This window comes from Spodoptera frugiperda, chromosome 12 (assembly GCF_023101765.2).
Source record: "Spodoptera frugiperda isolate SF20-4 chromosome 12, AGI-APGP_CSIRO_Sfru_2.0, whole genome shotgun sequence".
NCBI lineage: Eukaryota > Metazoa > Arthropoda > Insecta > Lepidoptera > Noctuidae > Spodoptera > Spodoptera frugiperda.
This window is the reverse complement of record NC_064223.1, coordinates 6,996,831-7,019,540: the sequence shown is the minus strand read 5'-3', so window position 1 is coordinate 7,019,540 and position 22,710 is coordinate 6,996,831. Positions and strand designations below refer to the sequence as shown.

General features: G+C 35.7%; 3 protein-coding genes across 3 annotated transcripts; 1 reads left to right on the top strand and 2 right to left on the bottom strand.

The window, feature by feature from the left end:
• Nucleotides 1-1,679: 1,679 nt before the first annotated feature.
• On the bottom strand, nucleotides 1,680-13,710 carry LOC118262426 (cytosolic non-specific dipeptidase). The gene is made up of 9 exons (XM_035573763.2): nucleotides 13,285-13,710; nucleotides 12,250-12,447; nucleotides 11,650-11,911; nucleotides 10,266-10,413; nucleotides 7,601-7,701; nucleotides 7,293-7,423; nucleotides 5,682-5,804; nucleotides 5,170-5,328; nucleotides 1,680-2,061 (listed from the first exon to the last, which is right to left on the bottom strand). Exons 1-9 carry the CDS (start codon nucleotides 13,690-13,692, stop codon nucleotides 2,011-2,013), a joined length of 1,581 nt encoding a protein of 526 aa, XP_035429656.2. The 5' UTR covers nucleotides 13,693-13,710; the 3' UTR covers nucleotides 1,680-2,010.
• A 561-nt stretch (nucleotides 13,711-14,271) lies between these two features.
• On the top strand, nucleotides 14,272-16,724 carry LOC118262425 (uncharacterized). The gene is made up of 3 exons (XM_035573762.2): nucleotides 14,272-14,513; nucleotides 14,649-15,927; nucleotides 16,620-16,724. Exons 2-3 carry the CDS (start codon nucleotides 14,710-14,712, stop codon nucleotides 16,722-16,724), a joined length of 1,323 nt encoding a protein of 440 aa, XP_035429655.2. The 5' UTR covers nucleotides 14,272-14,513; nucleotides 14,649-14,709.
• On the bottom strand, nucleotides 16,392-22,610 carry LOC118262424 (nicastrin). The gene is made up of 15 exons (XM_035573761.2): nucleotides 22,361-22,610; nucleotides 22,043-22,144; nucleotides 21,554-21,749; nucleotides 21,263-21,457; nucleotides 20,138-20,239; nucleotides 19,926-20,016; nucleotides 19,542-19,605; nucleotides 19,252-19,356; nucleotides 18,840-19,066; nucleotides 18,489-18,753; nucleotides 18,134-18,288; nucleotides 17,696-17,932; nucleotides 17,453-17,555; nucleotides 17,073-17,304; nucleotides 16,392-16,833 (listed from the first exon to the last, which is right to left on the bottom strand). Exons 1-15 carry the CDS (start codon nucleotides 22,410-22,412, stop codon nucleotides 16,809-16,811), a joined length of 2,151 nt encoding a protein of 716 aa, XP_035429654.2. The 5' UTR covers nucleotides 22,413-22,610; the 3' UTR covers nucleotides 16,392-16,808.
• Nucleotides 22,611-22,710: the final 100 nt, after the last annotated feature.

Genomic DNA, 22,710 nt, shown 5'->3' with positions numbered 1-22,710 from the left:
GTCCCCAGGCTCATGCTTGGCATCCCTTTGGGGATAAAAAGGTCTAATCTTATGCCTAATTTGTATTCTTACTCCCTATATAGTCGGAGGTTGTACGCGGGGATCGTGCGGTCCATGGCCCTCTACGGCGCCCCGGTGTGGGCGCCGAACCTGATGCGGCGGCCAGCTCGGGCGCTGCTCACGTCTCAGAGGGTCATGGCCATCCGGGTGATCCGTGGATATCGCACGATCTCCGGGGAGGCGGCGAACCTCCTTGCCGGATTACCGCCGTGGGATTTGGAGGCGAAAGTGCTCGCGCGCGTGTTCAGTTTGCGCGCCGACGCGTGTCGCCGGGGCGAATCTCCACTACCGCGCCAGATCAGTGCGTGGCGGGATGAGCTCCGGCGCGATCTCATGGCGGAATGGCAGCAACGACTGTCGCAACCGAGGGCTGGGCTCGCTGTCATTGCAGCGGTAAGTCCCCTCTTTGAGGAGTGGCTAGAGAGGCGCCACGGCGTCCTCACCTACCGCCTGACACAGGTGCTTACCGGACATGGGAGTTTCGGTAGGTTCCTGTTCCTTATTGGGCGGGAGGAAACGCCCGGGTGTCATCACTGCGAGGACCGCCCGGAGGACACTGTAGAACATACAGTGGCGGTGTGCCCTGCGTGGGCTGAGCACCGCCAAGTCCTCAGGGATGTGGTCGGCGACGGCGACCTTTCGCGCCCGGCACTGGTTCAAGCCATGGTGCGGAGCGAGAGGGACTGGGATGCCGTCTCCTCCTTCTGCGAAGCAGTCATGCTAGCTAAGGAGGAGGCGGGGCGCGTGAGGGAACAAACCTCCTCACGCCCCAGCCGTCGCGAGAGACACTCTGGGCGTCGGGGATCGCGTGACGATCTCCGGCCACCGTAAGTGCGGGTCTGCGGACGGTGAGCAAGGGTAGCTCATCGCCCGAACAGAACCAGACCCGTGCGTGCGGCGCGTCGCGTTCCGCGCGCGCCTCAAAGAGCCATCAGACCACCACAGATGGGGCCCAGTAGGGCTGATGCCTGATCCGGAGCTGCGGACTACCTAGCGGGTTTACCGGGGCTCCGGCTCGAAAAGCAGGAGAAGGAACGGGGTGGTTTTTAGTCAGTAAGAGTCTGACACTCCCTCTCGCCTCGCCCAAGGCGGGAGAAGTCATTGGATGATTTTCCCCCTCAAAAAAAAAAAAAAAACTCCCTATATAGTACGCTTTTCAATGCCTACGGTTTTTTAAATCGAACCCACAGTTTCATTCGATATAAATAATTAAACAAACACTGTTTTCTTCTTTATTAAAGTAGGTACAAATATAGCAAATTATTAATTATAGTTACAGTCATTCTCCAAATTGTTTACTTAAATTCACTGAAGTATTGTTTATGTTTTATGTTTTACTGAGAAAACATTTCTATTCTGAGAAGCATTGCATTACATCATTTCATATGAAGTTTAATATTTGAGTATCGGAACATAATAAGGAAACTGCTAATACTCTACAGTTGATAAGATTTTTTTTAAACAATATCGAAAACATTTGTATCTGTTTGCTAGTAATTATTGTGCAATTATTGAAATACATTGCACAGTTGTTTATATCAACATAACATATCGCACATCAGTGGATTAACTAAGCATATTTGCTTAAAAAAAGATAGGTGTCAAATAAAACAAAAAAATAAAATAAGAAAAAATAATTGTTTATTATGCAAAATATAATAAATACGTGATACAAAAAGCAAGATAAAATAAAAATTAAACAATAAAACGGAACTTAGTCTGTTCTCATAACTGTTTTTAAAAATAGATAGTTGCTTATAACAAATCAATAGTCCACCTACATGTTAAAAGTAACGCATAAGGCACCGAGAATATTATGCGAGATATAACAAACATTATGTAATACGTAGTCAATGTGTACTTGTTGAGGAATGTAGACTATCCCGTGACCATGTACTGCTACTACTGCTCCACGCGTATACTAGCTTACTCCGACACGGAGTCTACAAGTTACTTAGACAGTTTGCTAACCTCGTGCAAGTAGGCGGCGAACAGTTTTATCTGTAACAATACAAAGAGAAATTAGATTTACTTTCATTTCGAATTATATCCTAAAGTGCTGTTTCTAACGAACAACGACAACAAAGATCAAAGCTATTAAAGTAATGAAACCAGGTATGTGCGATTAAGAGATAATTATTAAATATTGCACATTTGTCTGTTTTGAGACGAGACGACCTTCTCCGATTTTAATTACTAAATTGGTGTTAATTTTATTGCCATGTTCTAACCACCTAAGGAAAGGGCAGATTGTCGTTTGCCACGGTGTACAAAGGGCAGGCCTTAATTCGATAGTGGACGTTTTCCAGCTAATTACAATATTCATATCTAATAATAATGTTATAAACTACGAAATAAAAAACAATACAAATAATTTAAACAAGATGATACCGTTTTTTAACCATTTACGGCCGTACTCAGGAGACATTTAAAGATTATTCAAACTATTCCTTAGTAACGATTTTGTTCCAAAAACAACTGCTAAGGCCTGAATTAAGTAACAATTAAATGACTCTGAGTATGGCAAGTATTATGGAATGATTAGTCAATTATACATCATCCCTATTCAGTTTAATACACAAGAAAGCGCACGCAATACCAGGGTGTCCGTAATTACGAAATTTTATTAAACAAAGCGTGCTTACATTAAAGTCCCTTTTCGAGATGTGTGCGTCAGAACACGTTTTATCCGAACTCAAGACGTAAATACTGACCTCTATTGCCACGGAGTTAATGAAAACGAGGTGCAAAATCACAATACTTGTAAATCGCAACATGACTGGGCACTCGTGTTCAAAATTAATAATTCTCGATAAAGATTAAGGAAACTCAGTAGGAAAAACCTTTTACTTATAAGTAATGTTTTTTTTTTTAGTTCCATTCCGAAAACGTGACGAGAACATTAGGTGTTACTGAATAATTAAATGCTATATTCTGTACGCTAGTACTTCCACGCGGTTTCACCCGCTCTGCTCAGATATTGATCAATAAATGGACTGTCCAAAACAATAATAATTATAAAAATCGGTACAGTGGTTTAGGCATAAACAAGAGACAGAGACTTAAGTTACTTTCGTATTTATACAGTTTTTCACCCACTGCACGACTCCTATTGGTAATAGTGTGACGTTTTATAGCATATAAAACGTCACACGGACCAGTAGTTCCGGAGATTAGCGGGTTCAAACAAACTAACTATTCAGCTTTATACGTTTGTATTAGATTTCTTAGTACCATCTAATGCACAAAGCGTGCTTGTATCTGTCGAGAAGCAGACAAAAAAAAAAGTGATGACTTTGTATAATAGAATGAGTAAGCAAGGAACAATGCATTACTTATTTTTAAAAATATCCTTTATGTGCATATTTATTTTTAAACCACATAATAAATGTTAATTTGTTCCTCAAAGGTTACATACATGGTCTTAGAAGTAACATGCAATTATGTAATTAATACAAAGTTTTTATCTTAAACAAATCTTTAGTCATAAAACTGGACCAGTATACGTTTGGCATTGGAAAAAAATACTTGATTTGACTCAGGAATTTATATTCTAGAAATATTTTTGTGAAGTTTTGTGTGGCAAAATTTACACGTATCATGCATCATCTGATGAGTTAGTGTTTTATTAATTGTTTTCAAAGCGCATGAGTAATAAACCCGATCCAAGGATATACTAAAAAGGTTTGGGAAAACTCTGATCAAAGTAAAAAATCTTTGTATGCACATACTTATTTGATTTTTACAGTAAACTTAAATACTTAAACAGGGAGCGTTTATTTACGCATTTCAAAAAGTATTGTGTGGGTTTTTCCCTACCTTGTAACATCTGTTTATGTTCATACCACAGTTTCTGCCTTGCATAACCTCCGCGTTATAATCGATGTTATAACATTAAGTAGGGACACCTTTATGTTTGTCAGTATCTGATTACTTAACAATTACGTGACGGTGTACATGTGTACCATCATATTATGTATCAATTAATATGTATGTCATATGTAGGAATGTATCTACAGATGGAGCCCAGTAGGACTGATGCCTGATCCGGAGCTGCGGACTAAGTAGCAGGTTTACCGGGGCTCCGGCTCGAAAAGCAAGAGTAGGAATAGGGTAGTATTAGTCAGCAAGAGTCTGACACTCCCTCTCCTCTCGCCCGAACATTTTCCCCCCACAAAACAAAATGTATGTGTGTCGTACATATGTAGATGCAGTACATGAGTAAACCTTCACTACAGAGGTAACCACTATTTATATAATGATTCAGATATTGTACATTTTGCTTGCGAGTAGGCGTACAATAGTCTGATTTACCACCGTCATATAAGTAAGTAGCATAAGCACCCGAATGTGGCAGATAGTTCATACAAATAATGTTCTATTTGGTAGATGGTGGCTATCCAAAGTATGTGGAACGGGTCATAAGCACAACTATACAAGTCATATCTAGGAGACTACAAACTGAATCAGTAGGATTTTCAATGCAGATGAAATTAGAAGTCAGTACACATTGTTAAGTTGTCAATCACAGCCCGCCATAGATGGCCGAGCACACCACATGTAGCATTTTCAAAGTCACGACGTGGCGAGTCACTCAAACGAATTGAATGCTTCTAGTGCACGGTTTATTCTACAATGGTTACAATGGTTAAGTTCGTCGTTAAGTACGTCGTATCCCGTTTGTCAATTGTGCGTCTAGTCTTAAAAGTCTTATTTTGTTAAGTCTTATTAAGTTATAGGAAACCAGCTACAACAAAACACGAATATATTGTATTGTGTATGAAAAACTTGGTATTATTTTTGTTTTCTGGTAGAATCTTTTTCTTATTCGGGATATTTTTAAAATTACCTTATAGTTTATATCCGAAGTAAAAAGGATACTTTTAATGTTATTATTTCAAAATATCAAGAAGTTTAAATATGTGACATATAACAATAAGTGCGCACCTTTAGTTATCTTTTCGGAAAATAAAACCTGTCCTATTTTTGGCTGTATTGTTCTATAAGTTTCTCTAACTAAACTGAGCGCAATTATCCACTTTGGAGAAGAGGTCCTACTCTTTGATTGTAACCTTCAATGTTCGATGATATAAACAAGTGTGTACTCACTCCCTCGATGTAGTTGCGGACATTGATCTTCTCGTTCTGCGAGTGCGCCATGTCGTCGCCGGCGCCCATCGGCAGCAGCAGCACGTTGCGGCCGCTGGCCTCCTGCAGCGTGATCGTCACTGGGATGGAGCCGCCTTCGCGGGACATGTCCGGTTCAGTCTGTAACAATAGAGATCAACCAGGTAGTACGAAAACGGGTAGTAGAAAAACAAGAAAAAAAGAAAAACTACTACTGCGTTTTTCACGAAAAATGCCAAATGTGGGTATTTGCTCTAAACATCACTCCCCATAAAGGTCTTTGTTCCATAGAGATGATAAACTATCGTGAATATTGAAATGAAATATATCCCATATATCGGTATACATTATGGGTTATTGTTTTTCGACTTACTACTACGTCCGCGGTTCTACCTACGAGGCTATATAAAACACGGTTGAAAAATGTCTTTAATCTTCACAAACTGTCCCATTTACAATATTAGTAAGATATAATAAAACAAAGAAATTGTTACCAGATAGATTAGCCTCGTGGCGCGTGCAGCGGCCTGGTAGTGCGGGTGGTCGGGGTTCTCGGTCCAGGCGCGGCCGCTCTGTGCCGTGATCGTCATCTTGTTGGGGGAGCCGTGCTCTGCCCACTGGAAACCAATATATTCACATTTTATTTACATTATTCAATCGTTTAATTTATTTTTAGTCGTGGTCGTCCCACTGCAGGTTATAGGCCTCCCTATTCAATTAATTTAATATTATTCAATCGTTTATTTGTATATTCGCCTTAATATAATATTACGGTTATACAGCCAAGTTATTTTCAAAAATGCATGTGGAAGTAACTTGGTGTTAAGTTTTGAAAGTTTAGATTAGTAGACAACAGTCCGTCTCATTGATCGAGTGTTCGCAAGCTCGTCTTCCGGGCAAGAGGTCTCGGGTTTGATGCAATTTTCGAAAATTCTGGAAGTGTAAGGAATTTTAGAATTTTCGCAAATCAGGTATGAATTGAAATAATTAGAATGACTACTTGACTTTGGGATAAAGATATCTACTCTTCGACTATTAGAAGGCACGACGTTATGTGCTCATGTGCAGCACGTAGCGCTTAGAGTCAATTGGTATTCACCATAATTGGCGAAAATATTACAACAGCAATGTAATGCGAGTATAATTATTTTATTACATTAGCAACAATGTAATTACTCTCACTATCTTTCAACGATAACACCGTCTGCTGTAGATACAAATAGCTTACTGCAATTTATTATGATATCAAATACACGGAGCGTACGTGACGTCCATATAAATATTGTTCTTATTGCAAACTTATATACAACGTGTAACAAAATACCCATATACATCAAGAAGCCCTGATGAATACACGTTGAATAGAATCTCTACACAAAGTTTCAGCTTAAAATACGTTTATAATTTTTTTTTACCAAATACTTGATATCGCATAGTTCTTGGTTTCAAATCATACAAACGTGTCACAACACTACAGGGGTCACTCGCTAATATTACGAAACATTTCTTCTGTCAATTTGATCGCCTAGTACCTCTCTACCTAATTTTGATTCGCGCGACGTTGCGATTAGAAAAATTCATAACTTGGTACCATGAAAACATGAGTTTAAAAAACCCTTCCCGTATCGTTTGTTATGTTATCTAGAAACCGTGCACTTGATATGTATACCCCCTTTTTGTTACACGTTGTATAGTTGACTTTACTATAACAAATAATATGTATATCTAATGTTTCGCAAACCATTGTCTATTTGAAAACAGTATCCTTAAGCAAACTGTGAACTGAGTAAATATTGTAATTATAGTTTGGCACAAGAATAATTTTAAGCATGCCATTACAGATATAAAAGTAGTCAAAAGCTATAACTTCGCAAACGATTGGAATATGTAGTAATATGTAATTAACTAATAAAAAGGAAAATAAATGATATTGTAAAGATATGACACTGAATTAAGTATAATAAATTGTTTGATGTTAAGGATCATATCTCATTAAATAAATTAGTTTAGTTAGCTTCCTAATAAGCAGAATAGTTTCTATTATTACAACGTATAAGTTATTTCGTTAAAATAAATACCATAAACAATGTTGTTATGATACGAACCTTCTTGTTGACATAATCGAAGACCAGCTTCTCAACTTCCTCGGGTTCTTGGTTGGGTACAATTCTTATGGAGAACTTGCCAATGACTTTGCCAGGAATCACTGTTTTTGCTCCAGGTTGGAATGCGGCACCTAAGAAAATATTTTAAATATTATTGCTTTACATAGGCGCTTGATACTTAGTACTAGAAGTCCCACACACTATGTGGGCCTCTTTTGTATGACGAATAACAAGTTACAGTGTATGAAGTTTTTTTTAAGACTTTTTACTACAACTTAATGATTATTATGGAATGTTATTCTATTTACCTTCTATTCCATGCAATGACAAGCTTGGGTATCTCCAGCGGTGCATCAGAATTTGTTCCTTGTCGCCATTGTGTGCCAGCTTAGTTGCACCGATGGAGTGCCTACAAAATAGACATTATTGTTTCAATACACTAACAAATTAAAATATCAGGGAGAAAAGTTATCGCGCATCCGTTTATTTACACATACCTACACCTACATATTATTGTATATACTTAAGCATGTGCATTTAAATGTTCATGTACCTAATACATTTATGCATTAGTCACAAACTTGGCTGGCGAGATATTGATGTTGCTGTTTGCACAAAATATTACATGGTAAACAAACAAACTAATATTACATTATTAGTAATGAATCAGCAATGACCTCTGTACCTACAGTTTATTGATATTTTTTAAAAAATCTGCAATGACTGACCGACAATCTGCTGAGCAAGCGCAGTTCGATTACCTAAATATCGCGGGTTGGATTATATTACCGCACAATATTTATAATTCTTTGTGTGTTCTCTAAATCACAATTGTTACAATATACAGTATGTATGTATATATGTATAGTATAAGAGTACTGTTTATATAGCTAATAACAATGTTTATGTAAAATCATTATGGTGTGTGTAATAGAGTGGTAGGGATCAAAGACCGGAGTATCGTAAACAATGCGATAATAGCATTGCATTGACTCATTCCGCGAACAGCGTTTAGATATCAATTTACATGAAAGTACTAACAAATAGGTACTCTGGTACTATTGGAGGGACAAATTAATTTATCTCTTGTTACATATTGTTTAGGTATTAAGTTTTAGGAACGTTATTACAATACAAGAGAAATTAGTTTGTGATACAATTCCCCAAACCAACCTTTGGTTTGGGGGAATTGCAAAAAAAAACTAAATATTGTGCTGACCCCAATTATTTAATGGTGAAAAGAAGAAAAGATTGCATCTAGCTTGGTGCTAATTATAATAGGTGCTTCTTTATAGTGTCATTTGGATGCCAGCCAATCGTAAATTTAAAAATCGTACCTTAAAATGGATCTACAAAGTTTTAATAATATTAAATCATACAAATTAGATTATTGAAAACCCGTTTACAGCAGTTTAGCATTATCCTATGTTATTTTTATGTCTCCAGAAACCGTTAGTACCACTTATTACGGTCCACGATCCGTACCTTTTTAAGCACCTATAAATATTGTTAACAACATTCTTAGGCACCAAATAAGTGATTATAATCATAATCGATTATACATTCATATGATGACTTATCGATTATACTGTATCAAAAATATTGTAATAAGCGGCAATGATAAAAGTAATTAAATGAAGTATTTACGTACATATCTAATAATAATTATAATTATGTATCCAAGAGACCTTGAAAAATACTGCTTAAAATGGTGTTGGGGTCTTTAAGGTAATAGATAAAAAATAAATAAATTAAAAAAAATAAAAAACCCGACTGCATAAAAAACACTTTAAATAAAAACTGAAAAGTAAAAAACAAGCTTAGTCTAAAAGTGTAGATAGCAATGCTATTACCACAAAATTAAATAATTTCATAATCAATACACAAAAAATAATAATCTTATGCGAAACATAATTGAGTGCAACAGTCGGGACCCATATTGAATGATTTTAGTCTAGTTTATTTAATGGGTCCCGACTTTTTTTAATTTATTTATTTTTATTTAACACTTTTTAGTTAGTTATAATACGGCTATGTGTTTCTCAAGATTTCACCCGCGACACGATAGAACTACTTCCAATACCAAGATAATTTATTGTGAGGGGTTTTTGTCCGTAATAGTATTAATCCTTATCCTTTTAAATAGTCTATTAATTTTCTACATTAAATGAAGATAAAATTTGCTCTTTACACTGTTTCAAAATTTCTACTAGTTTTAGACAAAAATCGGTCTTTACAGTTGACGCGTCGCATGGGCTATAGGTAAACGACTATGCAGATAGATTCCTTATTTAACGTTCAGCAAAGCGAGGGCGGGTCGCTAGTCCTTTATTTATAAATTCATTCAAATAAATTCATTGTAAATAATTTAGTTAAGACGTACTTTTATTATCACTTTTCACTTTTAAGTTCAGACACCGCTAGTCAATCGCGTCGCGTAGTACCTATACGAGTATTTAGTTTGGATAATAAAGAACATAATTGCACATAGTATTTTTTTTTATATGTCAGTGATATACCATTTTGGAATCCTCATGATGAGCTCTTTAATTTGATACCCATATTGTAGCAAATATTTTTTTTTTTTTTACTCCTATCTAGGGCGCCTCACGGCCGCCATGTTGGTTTTTGTTTTACGTCACATATCTAAGAACACTTGGGTAATTAAGACGAATCCAACGATACCCTGATTGTCGAAATCCATCAAGCCGTTTCGAAGAAATGAGGTAATAAAGAATATTAGGCTCATACATACAAGATACGCGCGAAAAACATAACCCTTCCTTGGCAGTCGGGTAAAAAGAGGGCTTTAAAAAAAGACTAATGTGTATTTTTTGCGTAATGCCTGTTCAAACACACTTTATGCATAGGTCTTAGTATACTTATCTACTATGCATATGCAACCCAATTAATGGAATTCTCTCTGTATGGGCACCTAGTGAGTCAAAGTAAAGTACATAGCATCATAGATACCTGTAGGCTTCGGTATCAAAATCGATAGTGGTGTACAGTTTCTTCTCATTCTCCGTCAAAGGCGCCACAGAGTCGTAGATACCGGTGACTTGAATCCTGCCATTCTTGTCCACAAGTTGATTCATCATGTGAATTAGATCAGTCATAGCTGTAATTTGAACAATCGTTCTCAATTGATGGCGCAAGGCGTCGGCATCGCTATTTTATGTCAGTACATTATTGTTAGAATCATTTTAGCAATTGGTCAAAGAAAACGGTCCGCGAAACCGCTTAATAAGTCAATAGACCGCATTGTCGAAAAATTAGATTTTAGATTAAAGGACCTTGTTTATTAGGAGAATGTTATCAAAAAAATCAGTAACTGCTTCTGTTTAGCATAAAAGCTAACAAAGATAACGCATGTTCCCTAGTAACTAGCTGTCGCAATGATATGACAACAGGTATGCAATTATCAGCGTTATTAGATTAACGTATTTACCTATTGTGAAATGTTAATTATGTTTATCATTATCTGATAATATGTAACAGTATAACGTACATAGGAACAATTTATATGTCACGAGAAAGACCCACAAGTTTATACATTTCCTAGGAAATTAATAAACTAGCGTAGGATTCTAAACGAGAGGTAAATTGTATTATTTTACGTCTACATTTTCGTATTACGCGCTCTGATTGGTTGAATGAGTCGCCTGTTCCTTCTGCAATTGTCAACATCAACCAATCAGAGAGCCGTGTCTTATTTTTCGTTTTTTTTTAAAGAAACGTAATTATAAAAGCTGTTCTGTGATTGGTAGTTAATAAAGTTAATAAACTTCTACTACCATAAGACGTCACGAATTGATAAATGTACGAAAATGTGTACGTAAAATATTACAATTTATCTCTCGTTTAGATTCCTACACGTGTTTAAAATCTCTAGGCAATAGTCTGGGAAATATATAAACTTACGGTTTTTGTTATTTACCGGTGACATATACAAATGATGAAGCCAGCTATCTTATAATAATAAATATTATTATTACATAAGGGGAACTGTTATACAAATGATTGTCCTGTCCCTGAGTGAATGAAGAATTCACTAGATCATAACATTTAGTGTTTCTTACATACAAGTATGATCATCATTTTCTATTAGGTATACACTGCATTATCAAACAAAATGGGGGCCATTGTTCAGGTGAAGCAAGGCGATAACATTTTTTTATAGTAATGATCCTCTGAAACAATGGAATTCATTTTCTATATTGTGTTTTACCTATAACTTGATATATGATATTATTGTCTTAACCAAATAGAAACTGAAACTTAACCAATTTCAGTTTCTATGTCATAAGATTATAGCAGATAGATAAATATTTCTTAAATCAATAAAATGGATTACCTTCATGTACAGTACCGCCATAGACACCGCTGTGTAAGTCCATTTTAGCACACTCGATTTCTAGGAAATAGTAGCTGATACCTCGAAGACCATAGGTGATACAGGGTTTAGTGGTCCCAAGCCAGTAGTTGTCTGATATACACACATAGTCTACATCCTTGAAGAATCCCTCTGGTTTTAATTTCTCCAAGAGTAGTTCATCCAGGCCCTCTGAACCAGACTCTTCCATGCATTCAAAAACGAACTTTAGATTGACTGGCAGCTGCAAATAATGATTTTATTATTTTATTTTATTAAATAGCGAAGTCTTACACCGGGATTTTCTTTTGAATTGAGAGTATATTTATTACAAACAAGAATCGAGCCTACAACAATTATGCAGCAGCAGTTAATACAATACAGTTGGTTTTTATGAATATTAATCTGAATAACTATAATGAAACTGAATATCTCTACTCTCAGAGTAACAACTAGAGAAGAGGAGTTATAAATATCACATGATTTTTTTTTTTTGTTCTATGAAAGTTTCTAGGTGATTCATACAACCAAATGTATTTTTTAAGCTTCCATACAAAAATAGATGTGGTTGCTTCTTCTTACCTCTTCACCAACACCTTTGTATGCATTGATAGCATGAAGCCAGCCAAGTACTGGGCCCTTATCATCCGTGGAACCACGTCCAAACAACTTGCCATCACGCTCTACCAGCTCAAAGGGCTCAGTTTCCCACCCATCAGATTTTAATGCTGGTTGGACGTCCAAGTGGCCATATATGCAAATTGTATTTTTCTTGGAATCCTAAAATTTTAAAGTAGGTATATTTAAAAAAAACTCGTTTCAAAGGTCTTAAGCCAATCTATTAGAAGTCAATGAACTTTTTATGTTTATAAACTTCAATTAAAAATGATTAGGAATATCTATAGCTGTAAAAAATATTTGAAAACAGGTTAGATGGCTTGTTATAAATTAAATAGAATTTAATATGTTTGATTTTATGATTATGACACAGCATATTTTTAAAATACCTAAAAATTACAAATTGTGTAAATCATACATTGATAGTATGCAGGCTTTAATTTATTTATTTTGTTCTTAACAGTATTTTTAAGTGCTAGAATATTATAGATGCTTGATATGAAAAGTTATTGAAACCGCTTAAAATTGTAGTAGAGTATTAAAAAAGCAGTTAAGGAAATTTAATTTAACAAAAGTTCTAAATCAATATTTTTTCAGCTTGATAAACATTCTGATTTGATTTCAATGCTAATGCTAATGTAAATTCTATTGTACCTACAACTGAAACATGTTAGAATTGCTGAGATTATTTTTAGTTACGTAAATTAAACATTATGACGAACAAAGGATTGTAAATAAGAAGATGAATTGCTACAAAAAATATAATAAATATTTTCTAAAGAAAAAATATTGAATACCTACATATTCAATATTTATATTTACAATATTTTTTTAGCTGTAATAATAATTATTAATCATCTAGTACATGAAATTTACAATGACTCAGCCCTAAACTAACCTCAGAAATAGTTACTGATAAAATAAAAAACTATTAAAATAAAAGTTTATGAAGTTCAGATAAAATGGTGGTAGTAAATGAATAAACAAGTAGGTACTTACATTTCCTAATACGCCTACCAAAACGGGCGGCAGTTTAACTTGTTCCCCGGCAATGGTCTGGTAGCCAACATCTCTAAGCTCAGTGGTAGCACCAACCTCCTTCAATTTCCCTTGCATCCACTCCACCATACGGACGCATTCCTTACGGTACTTAACATCACTAGATACCGATGGAATTGCAACCGCTTCCTTTAAAAGTTGCTTATAAGATTCTGTATTATCATCAACGTACTTAAATATTTGCGGTAATATCCTATCAGCCATCTTTGGGTGTTCCTTGGGTGTAACTGAAGAAATTCGACAAACAGGACGATTAATATAATTCTTTGTGAGACACGACACTCTTGCTGCCGCGAACTTTATATCATTACAAATGTATTTCACTGATCTAATCAAACACGAAGTCATGGTGGGTTGGTAAAATGACAGCTGCCACTTTGACATTATTGACATGTATTTGATAAGAAAAGTTGTAGTGAAACGAAACGTTTAAAGAATGGATTTATGTGTTACGTGATTTGGACTTTATTTTACCATCACCATCACGTAATCCACAATATTTAAACGTTTAAACAAGTTCGTCTAGCCATTGTGGCCGTCTTCTGGGCCCAGTAAGTAAATAATAAATCAGGCTTCTCTTTAAACGACGCGACGATGAATAAAAATTTAATTCAACTTACAGTTACTAAAAATCCAGCATCTCATACATAAGTTCAATAGCTGCAAACACCAATGCCGAAACAAAGTTTTCCAGGTCGGGCAAGTTAATACTCTGTGTTGAGAGGTTGAGAGTTTAAGAGTAGCGTTTCTTGACATTGATTCAGATAAAACTTGATCTTTAACTTGATGAACTTTACCATCTACTAGTCCTCTTTAGAATGATGCAGCCACAGCCAGACACTAGGCAGCCTGCATAACTCCATAGGTGTAATAATTCAACCAGGTAGATAAACCATCGTCGTTTGGCTGTATGGTCGATTAAAGACCTACAGTAGGTATTTGGCTTTCACACAATATAATACTTTTTACATGGTTTATGGTGCTTCACCCAAAATTCACTCTAATATAACTCTAATCAATATTTTGTCAATTTATCAGTCAATTAGGTTTACCGAAATGTCACCAACAAAATTATAAACTTATTCGAAGCATGTATATGTTCGTAATCACCTTATGAAGTACAGATATACAAACAAATACAATATATCATAATAAACTATAACAGATAAGTACTGTATTCCGTTTATTTTTATCCCGAAGTATTAGCATAGGCCTAGACAGAATATTGTGAGAATATTATTATCTACCTACAGGTTCTTCTTCTTTATAGCTAACTATCTAGTTATATTATTCTCTTGTTCCAGTATACTGTGACAATATTTACGAACATGTACTTCACCTACAAAAACAACAAGACAAGAAAACATGGAATCAAAAAAAGATAACCATAAATACCTTATCTGCCCGAAACGAAAAAAGCGGGAAATAGTTTCTGAATTTAAAAAAAATTCAAACAAAGAAGATTATTCTGCCCCTACCGCTGAAAATGCTGAAATAATCTACAGAAAAGTCAGTGAACCAAGACCTAAATGTGATTACAAGAAAGGTAACACGTTTAATCATGATTTACATAAAAATAAAAATGTAGAAGTGCTGGAAAACACTAAGGTCAACCAAATTTATAACAAAATCTGCGATATAGTGCTTAAACCAATGGATATATACTTTTATGACACCAAAAACAATTGTTACTATAGCAGCTTCAACCCCATCCTAGCGGCAAATAGCTGCTACACATATTATGGGGCGAATGTTAATCGCTTACTGATATTCATTGAATACACAAGTAAAACCATGGAACGCCTATTCAGAGAGTTAATTCAAACAGAAAGTACGCCTGATTTAAGTGCAGTTATTTTAGCCATCAATCCCAAAAAAGTAGAAGATCTATGCAAAGTCAACAAAGAGAAGATGAACATAAACCTCAAAAGCGGTTACTTTAATTACAAGCCTAGAGACACGTCCTTATTTTTTAGTAATGTGACAAACAATCATTTTGATATCAAAATAAAAAATCATTGTATTGGATTAAAAATATCAATTCGCAAATATACAGGAACGCTATTGGAAACTCTGACGGCTGTGTGTAACCTGGCTCGTTGCTTCTTTCCTACTTATAAAACAAAAGTACCAACCGTTTATGGACGCAACTGGTATTTCTGGAATATCTTTCAAGGAATTTTAGTGAATAGACTCTTAAAAAATGCTAATGTAAACAACTTAAACATTACGACGCAGCTTTATTTCGTGTTGATCACAGACGCTATCCTATATTTGAGCATAGAAATTAACTTAACATTGAAAAAAGGAGTATACATAACATGTGCAACAAACATGTCAGAACATTTTTTATCAAATACAGCGGAATGGAGTTACTTACATAAGTATATTTTACAAAAATCTATATCATCCGGCAATTGGTTTATTATCAACAAATTAAGCGAAAATTCATACAAGTCATTAAAAGCAATAATATATAATACAAAATGTACAGCAAGTCACCACCAAGTAGATAAATCGAGAGAATCAGTCGAAAGTTTCGACAGAAAAACTTACATTCGGGACAGCAATACAGATCTGGAGGTACGGCAGTGCCCCGGCCAAGTCGATATATTATACAGCTTAAGTGCTACAGATATTTCAAGTTTTTTTTATGTAAACCAGAAAGTTGGTACTTCATTCACTTTTCCTACAAACGAAATTATATTCAATCAATATCAATATATACCAAACGAGACGAAAAGTGTGAGTACAATTTGCGATATTGAGGTAAATACCTCTTTGTTGAGCTGTAGCAAATTGTTTTTGAGAATCCTGTTCAACGACTTGAAATTAATGAATTACTGTCTCAGTGTGCACGATAAGAAGTACGATTTCACACATAAAACGTTGTTTGAAGCTATGCCTACCGCAACATGTGCAAGATTTGTTGAACAATATTTGAAGCAGTTCAAAAATCAAAAACTATATACGAATCTTCTTAAATGTCTTACGCAAAACTTAATATATACGTTTTTAAGTTCTAAAATATAAATAAAAAGATAATGTTTTAAAAACATTTTTATTTCATTTAGTCATAAAAAGTTGAATTGGCATGTCATGAAATAAATATCAATTATAAAACATAATTATATTCTAATAACACTTGGATTCAGAGTTCAGAAGTGGATTGTTTAATACTTAGTGATGTTATTCATTATTTTCATATTTAGTTTTTATACGATGTATGAATTCGCATGAGGTATGTAACATAAAACTGTTTATCCGTATTATAGTTAACAAATATTCTAATATTAAATATTATAGCGAGGGCATCGACGTTTACTAGTACAAAAGTAGTAGTGTTGACTGACACTACACAGGCGTGGAATGTTTTCTAACGTCTACCTTCACAGCTCTATTCCTCCCTTCCATAATACCCTCACATGGACAGTCTTCTTCCCTAATACTTTTCTAGCTTCCTCTCAACAGTTGACAGTCCTTAGTATACTGCAAAGAAAATAAATTATGTTTTATATCGAAAGGTTAAAAGCGTAATTACTAAGCACAAAGATCGTGGGTTTGACTCCCGTCAAAAAAGTGTCAAGGAGTCACAATTCTGCAGAAGTTTAATAATAGGGTTGCCCTAACTAAAGCATAACATATGTAACTCACAAAAAGTTAGTATCACTCAGGTTTCTTTCAAGGATTAAAATGTTAAATGAGTGTAGTATTGAGAGATAAATTACCCAGAAGCGGCATCATCATTGACAATGGAGTGCTGGGGCGCGTTGGTGAATATGGTGGCGGCGTGTCGCTGCAGCCAGTAGGTGAGCAGCGCGGCGGCCAGCGTGGCGAGCGCGCCGGCCACGGCGGCGGCGCCCGCGCCCGCGCCGCTCGCGCGCACGAACACGCGCGCCCACATCGCCTGCCACACCGACTCCGTCCACGTCGAGTACACGCCCGACTTCAAGTCGTAGTCTGGAAAGTCCCACCATAATACTGCTTAAGCTTTTCGTTACCATTTTCGGCATATACTCATACGTTTGTAATCCACGCGACACAAATATTACTTCATAAGCTTTCTCAAAATTCAAATTGTCATTAAAATTCCTGCTCCTCAACTAACCTTCGATGATGAACGCAGGGCTGATGGCAGCACTGATGTTCATAGTAGTCTGCATACAGACACCACTGTGGTTCCACCCCCTTAGCCAATATTGCGAAAATCCCTGAAACATGTAACATATAACATTGTTAAGTACATGTATGTATATTGATTATCCTTTCATTGTGTTGCATCTCAATATGGAATTAGAACTTCAAAATATTCATTAACTAAAATGTCAAAAGCTGCTGGCGTTGCGCTTACCGGTACGTTGAGGGCGTCGCATTGCGTGCGGTTGACAGGCAGCGCGGTGCCGGTGAGCAAGGCGAGCAGGTGCGCCGCGAACACGGGCGGCGTGGACGCCCACGTGGCCACGCCCACGTACAGCGGCGCCGCGCGCTCCGGCGGCTTCTCCTCCGCGCCGCCGCTCGACGCGTAGTCCGCCGCCATTATCAGCCGACACGCCTGGCTCCGTAGGAAGCAGTACAGCATCTCGTCTACCTACACGTAAAACAATCAAAGCTATTATTTGAGCCTCAATTGTCCAATGAGGCTGGACGTTCCTCTTAGAATTGACAATATTTAATGGGTAGTCCAGTTATAATTTGTCATACGTACGTAATGTATATCGTTATTGAACTCTTATGAGTACTCTTAGAAATACTATCATTCAGCCTAATTTTATATACATTTTACACTTACCAAGTGTGCTGAAGCAGTAATGTTACCAGTATACAGTTTTCCTGCAACTCTTTGGTACATTGTTCGAGAGACGGCTGTAGCTAGCCGCGCAATCTTCACTTGTGTATCAACCTCTTTCATGGTTCCATTCGCCAGTAGTGCATCAGTGGATATAACTGAAATATAACATTAAAATTAAGGATTAAGGTGAAATTTTAAAAATATCTTTTTATCATTTGGTAACTTAAATACATTAACTACACGGCTAGGCGACAACAAGCTACTGCGTATCGTGTCGCTAGTTCGATTTCCATAAAAAGCAAGAATAATTTGTGGGACTGTATTGTGTTAAGATATTTGTACAAAATATACTCACATGTTCCATTTCCGTCAACAGTAATATTACGATACTCAAAATCAATTTTATCAAAACCATCCAATGCCGAATTGTAAAACAAATTGGTGAATTCAGCATTGTGGTCGGTAATCAACACCTCGGGTAAGGCTGCACTCTCTGTTTCATTTTTAAGAATTCTACGGAAGGAATGCAGAGATGATGGCGGGAAATGTGTTGAGAACTCGGTATTTATTGATATATTGTTCTGAAGGTTGCTCCCTAATGTATTCACAAATTCATTAATCTGCAAATAGAAAATGTTTAAATTATCCCAACAATTACGTTAGCAATACTTAAGTGATTCTCAATGCACACTTGGTTTTAACATACCTCAGGTACAACATTAGTATAAGGTATGAATGCGTACAGAGGCCAGGCGAGCTCAAGTTTATTCAGAGCACCTCCTATCTGGCCTATCTCCACATGTAAGTTGATATCATCGACTGTGAGAGGAGCTGCGGCTGGCCACGTACCCTTACTGATATCGTACGCCACTCGTTGTGACCCGATGTAGTCAAATGCTTCACCATTAAATAGTGTCCATAATATATTTTCATCTGCAACAAAAAGTAATAATATTAAGCTTAATTTCAATAAATAACTATTGGCTTATTAGTAAGCAGGAGATAGTATAGATCATGACTGATGATAAGTAGCGGGTGCAACGACTGTACGCGTTTTGTGACATAACAAGAATTTTAAAACATTGGGAATTCATTGACCAACATAAATCCATTCTTACCATACAAGTTCGAATCCGCAATAGGTATCATTTGAGAAAGTGTTGTGGCTGCCGTCAACAGCGTCACCATACCAACAACCGAACTAGCTGCACCGGGAGACACACCTGATAAAAAAATTAAAACTATATTTAATAATTGCAATTATATTACAATACCATTCAAAGAGAAAATGTTGGAGACATTCCCTATTTTGTTTATTATTCAAAACAGCAAAATATATTTTGAGCACTGGCAAATTAAAGTATATATTTAACTGATATATATAGAATTAAATAATTATTATAAATACCATCAAATAAGGAAGCTGTGTCAATCCTTGCAGTCACTAAAGTAACTTTTTTATTCTTGGTGTCCTAAAATAATAATAACAACAGAAATGAACAATAAATTATAACAGTCATAAGTATAACTTAATATAGGAACTTATATTCAATCATATTTTATGATATTTTTTGTTCACAATGTATGTGATGCATGTCTCAGAGGTAAACAGTTGTTAATCAGTAAAAAGAAAACAGAGAATCACAAAGTAACCATCAATTATTCTTTACCTAAAAAAAACAAGTCTGCAATAGGTTACCATTGAATGAAGAACCAGAATGAAGAACCAATCAAACAAACTCATAGAATAATTAAAAATATATTATAAAAACAGTTACAAAATGACACTTACTTTTGTCCTAGGAAAAAGAGAGTAGTAGACATTGTAATCACCTAAAGGATCACACACTTTCGTGGGTGTTAATAAAGCTGATGATGCTGACCTGTAAATAAAATATTAGGCTCAGGACATTTTTAATACCACCTTCTAAACAAGTGATTGATTACAACAAAACGCAAAACTAATAATTTTATAAAAAAATATATATACTAGTGCAAACAAACCTTCTTAGGCATACTTCAGTATTCACTGCGGCAAACATAAATGAATGTAACTGCACTGAACACAGTGGCTTGCCTTTCTGATTGTTCTTATCGGAATTATACCTGAAAACATCAATAAGTGATTCAGATTTCTAAGTGAGCAATCAATTGTGTTAATTCTTAGTCTTCCAGAACTAAGCAAGAAACAACATAAATGTTATTTTACCTCATCATTATACATATATGTTACAGTCAGAGTGATTAAATAGCAATTATTCATAATGACTGGTTATTATGAATAATCATATAAAAATGCCAAATTCACTAGACAATGTAATAAATTAATCACTTTATCTGGATATTATTCATAATAGGGAGTCCAAGTTAGTCAAAGTAATAATACATGTGTAACTCAAAATGTCACAAGACTTTTACTTGTAAGAATAAAAATTAATCTTTAAGATCAAAGACTAATTTGTTTTGGCATAAATTTGATTCGCATAACGTTAGTAGGCCTAATAACTTATGTAGGAAATGGTGGTAGAGAACTTGTAGTGCCCTAACTAAGTAACTAATTTGCTTAAGTTTCTGTAACAATTAAATAATAATGTTGGTTAAAAATTTAATATGCTATGCAAAAAAAGTTAGTGACAGAACCGAATTGCTACAAAACCGACTCCACATAGTCTTGTTTGTCCTACCCCTAGAGTGTAATTTAAAATCGCGTAGGCGCGTAGGAGCGAGGCGGCCCGCGGGCTGAGGAGCAGGAGGCTGCTAGGGGGCTTCGGCTTCGCCGGCCAGCCTCAGCCGCGATTGGTGAGCGAAAGCCGTCTGCGACGATTAGTACGCGTGGGGCCGCCGGAGGCACGCATCGCCGGAGCCATGACAGAAACCCTGCCTGCTGCATGTTTGTTTGCATGCTGCTCGTTTTATTACATTATCCAAGTCTTCAAAGATAGTATATAAAATTGCTAGTTAATGTGATTAATTTTGTGTCATTTATCACTTTATCTAAATTGAGTAGACGTTATATATATTTGATAGACAGTATATATAATATCAAAATTTATTACTTTGGCTGTAACATATATACCAACAGGTAAAAGGTGAAGAACAACTTTTATGAGCAATATACTATGCACCTACCTTTGATAGCATTCATCTATTTTATCTATCTCCTGTGATCTAGACTCAGGCAAGTAAAATATGGGAAATGGTATGTCTCTTCGTAAAAGTCCTGTGCCTTTTGGGTTCCATACAACTCCACCAGCTGAACAGGAACTTCCTTCAGCTGCTGAATAGTCATTAGGACAACTCATATCTTGACTAAATTGGGGAGCACTGAAAATAAAAAAAAATGTAATATGTGTATACTGTATGCATAACTAAGTTATGTAATAAATGACAAATTATGGCAACAAATAAAATAAGTCTTACCTTTTCGTAGCATTGTCATATAACAGAATACCAGCAATTAATTCTGGCTGTTTGAAAAGTAGGTCAAAAACATCATAAAACAGAGCAGTGCTCACAACCACCATGTAGGGGCCGGCAGTGGCATTTTCCACCAACCAATGGGCATCAGTAACATCTTTTATCATATGTACCACACCAACAGCACCATTGTCAGCCGCTGAAAGTTAAAGATGAACATACAACATTTCCTCCATGCTCCTGGAGCTACCTAGGGTCAGCACCAGGTTCAATAAAAACAAGTTTAATGGCGCTTTTTATCTATTCTATAAGGACTTTTCGGTCAAGAATATGTCAGCCACTAGTTTCAGTTTTTAAATACTGGCCTCTTAAATAACAAGTAGTTGGGTCCTATAAACCAGACATTTTTTAATATTGAAATGAGTGAAAGGTTCAATAAATAGTTAAGTAATACTTCTGAGAATGAAAAAAGATAAATAGTTAAGTACATACATGAACACCCTGTTTGATGTGTTCCATTTAATCGTCTGAAACATGCTGCTCCTCCCTCAATTGACGAGTATATTTTCTCATGTAACCTTTGCAAGTTTCCAGCTGAAACATTATTAAATTATGTAGAACAAGTTAAGACTTGAGAAGGTAATTTGACGAAGTGATGACGACAAGACGAGTCACGGCAATGTTTATCGAAGTTACAAAATTTAATATTTTTCAGAAATCAATACTTATCATAATTTTAGAATGTAAACTTCTATAAATATGGTTATTTCTTAAAAGTAGATTATAGCGTATACACACAAAACTACTTACATCTGCAAAAACTAAAAATCAATAACAAAACGAGAAAATTAAACGATGCCATAGTTATTTCATTTCACTGCAATTCGTTGGAAATTTATTAAATAATCAGGTTGTTTTATGGTCTTGCATTTACTTTTCTATATCTACAAGTTAATATTAAAAGATTTATCTAAATTCCAACAATAAAGGAGGAAGAAATAAGAATGACAAACACTTGACTTAGAAATGAAAACATGACGCACCATTGACGGTATTGACATTGACACAATGTATGATAACGACAAATGACACTGACATCCGACATCTACTGATACATAGATCCTACTAAACAATCATAGCTATATTAGCGGGTTACCGGG

What these genes read in the sequence shown, in the direction of transcription:
- LOC118262426 (XM_035573763.2), bottom strand. Translation starts at nt 13,692, where the DNA reads ATGACTTCGTGTTTGATTAGATCAGTGAAATACATTTGTAATGATATA. An exon ending in TTTGATACCGAAGCCTACAG is followed by an intron (nt 7,702 to 10,265) that starts GTATCTATGATG and finishes TCTATTTTGTAG; the next exon opens with GCACTCCATCGGTGCAACTA. An exon ending in CCACGAGGCTAATCTATCTG is followed by an intron (nt 5,329 to 5,681) that starts GTAACAATTTCT and finishes CTATTGTTACAG; the next exon opens with ACTGAACCGGACATGTCCCG.
- LOC118262425 (XM_035573762.2), top strand. Translation starts at nt 14,710, where the DNA reads ATGGAATCAAAAAAAGATAACCATAAATACCTTATCTGCCCGAAACGA. An exon ending in ACAGCAATACAGATCTGGAG is followed by an intron (nt 15,928 to 16,619) that starts GTACGGCAGTGC and finishes TCCGTATTATAG; the next exon opens with TTAACAAATATTCTAATATT.
- LOC118262424 (XM_035573761.2), bottom strand. Translation starts at nt 22,412, where the DNA reads ATGGCATCGTTTAATTTTCTCGTTTTGTTATTGATTTTTAGTTTTTGC. An exon ending in CACAGCTTCCTTATTTGATG is followed by an intron (nt 19,357 to 19,541) that starts GTATTTATAATA and finishes TTTTTTTATCAG; the next exon opens with GTGTGTCTCCCGGTGCAGCT. An exon ending in AATGATGATGCCGCTTCTGG is followed by an intron (nt 16,834 to 17,072) that starts GTAATTTATCTC and finishes TTTTCTTTGCAG; the next exon opens with TATACTAAGGACTGTCAACT.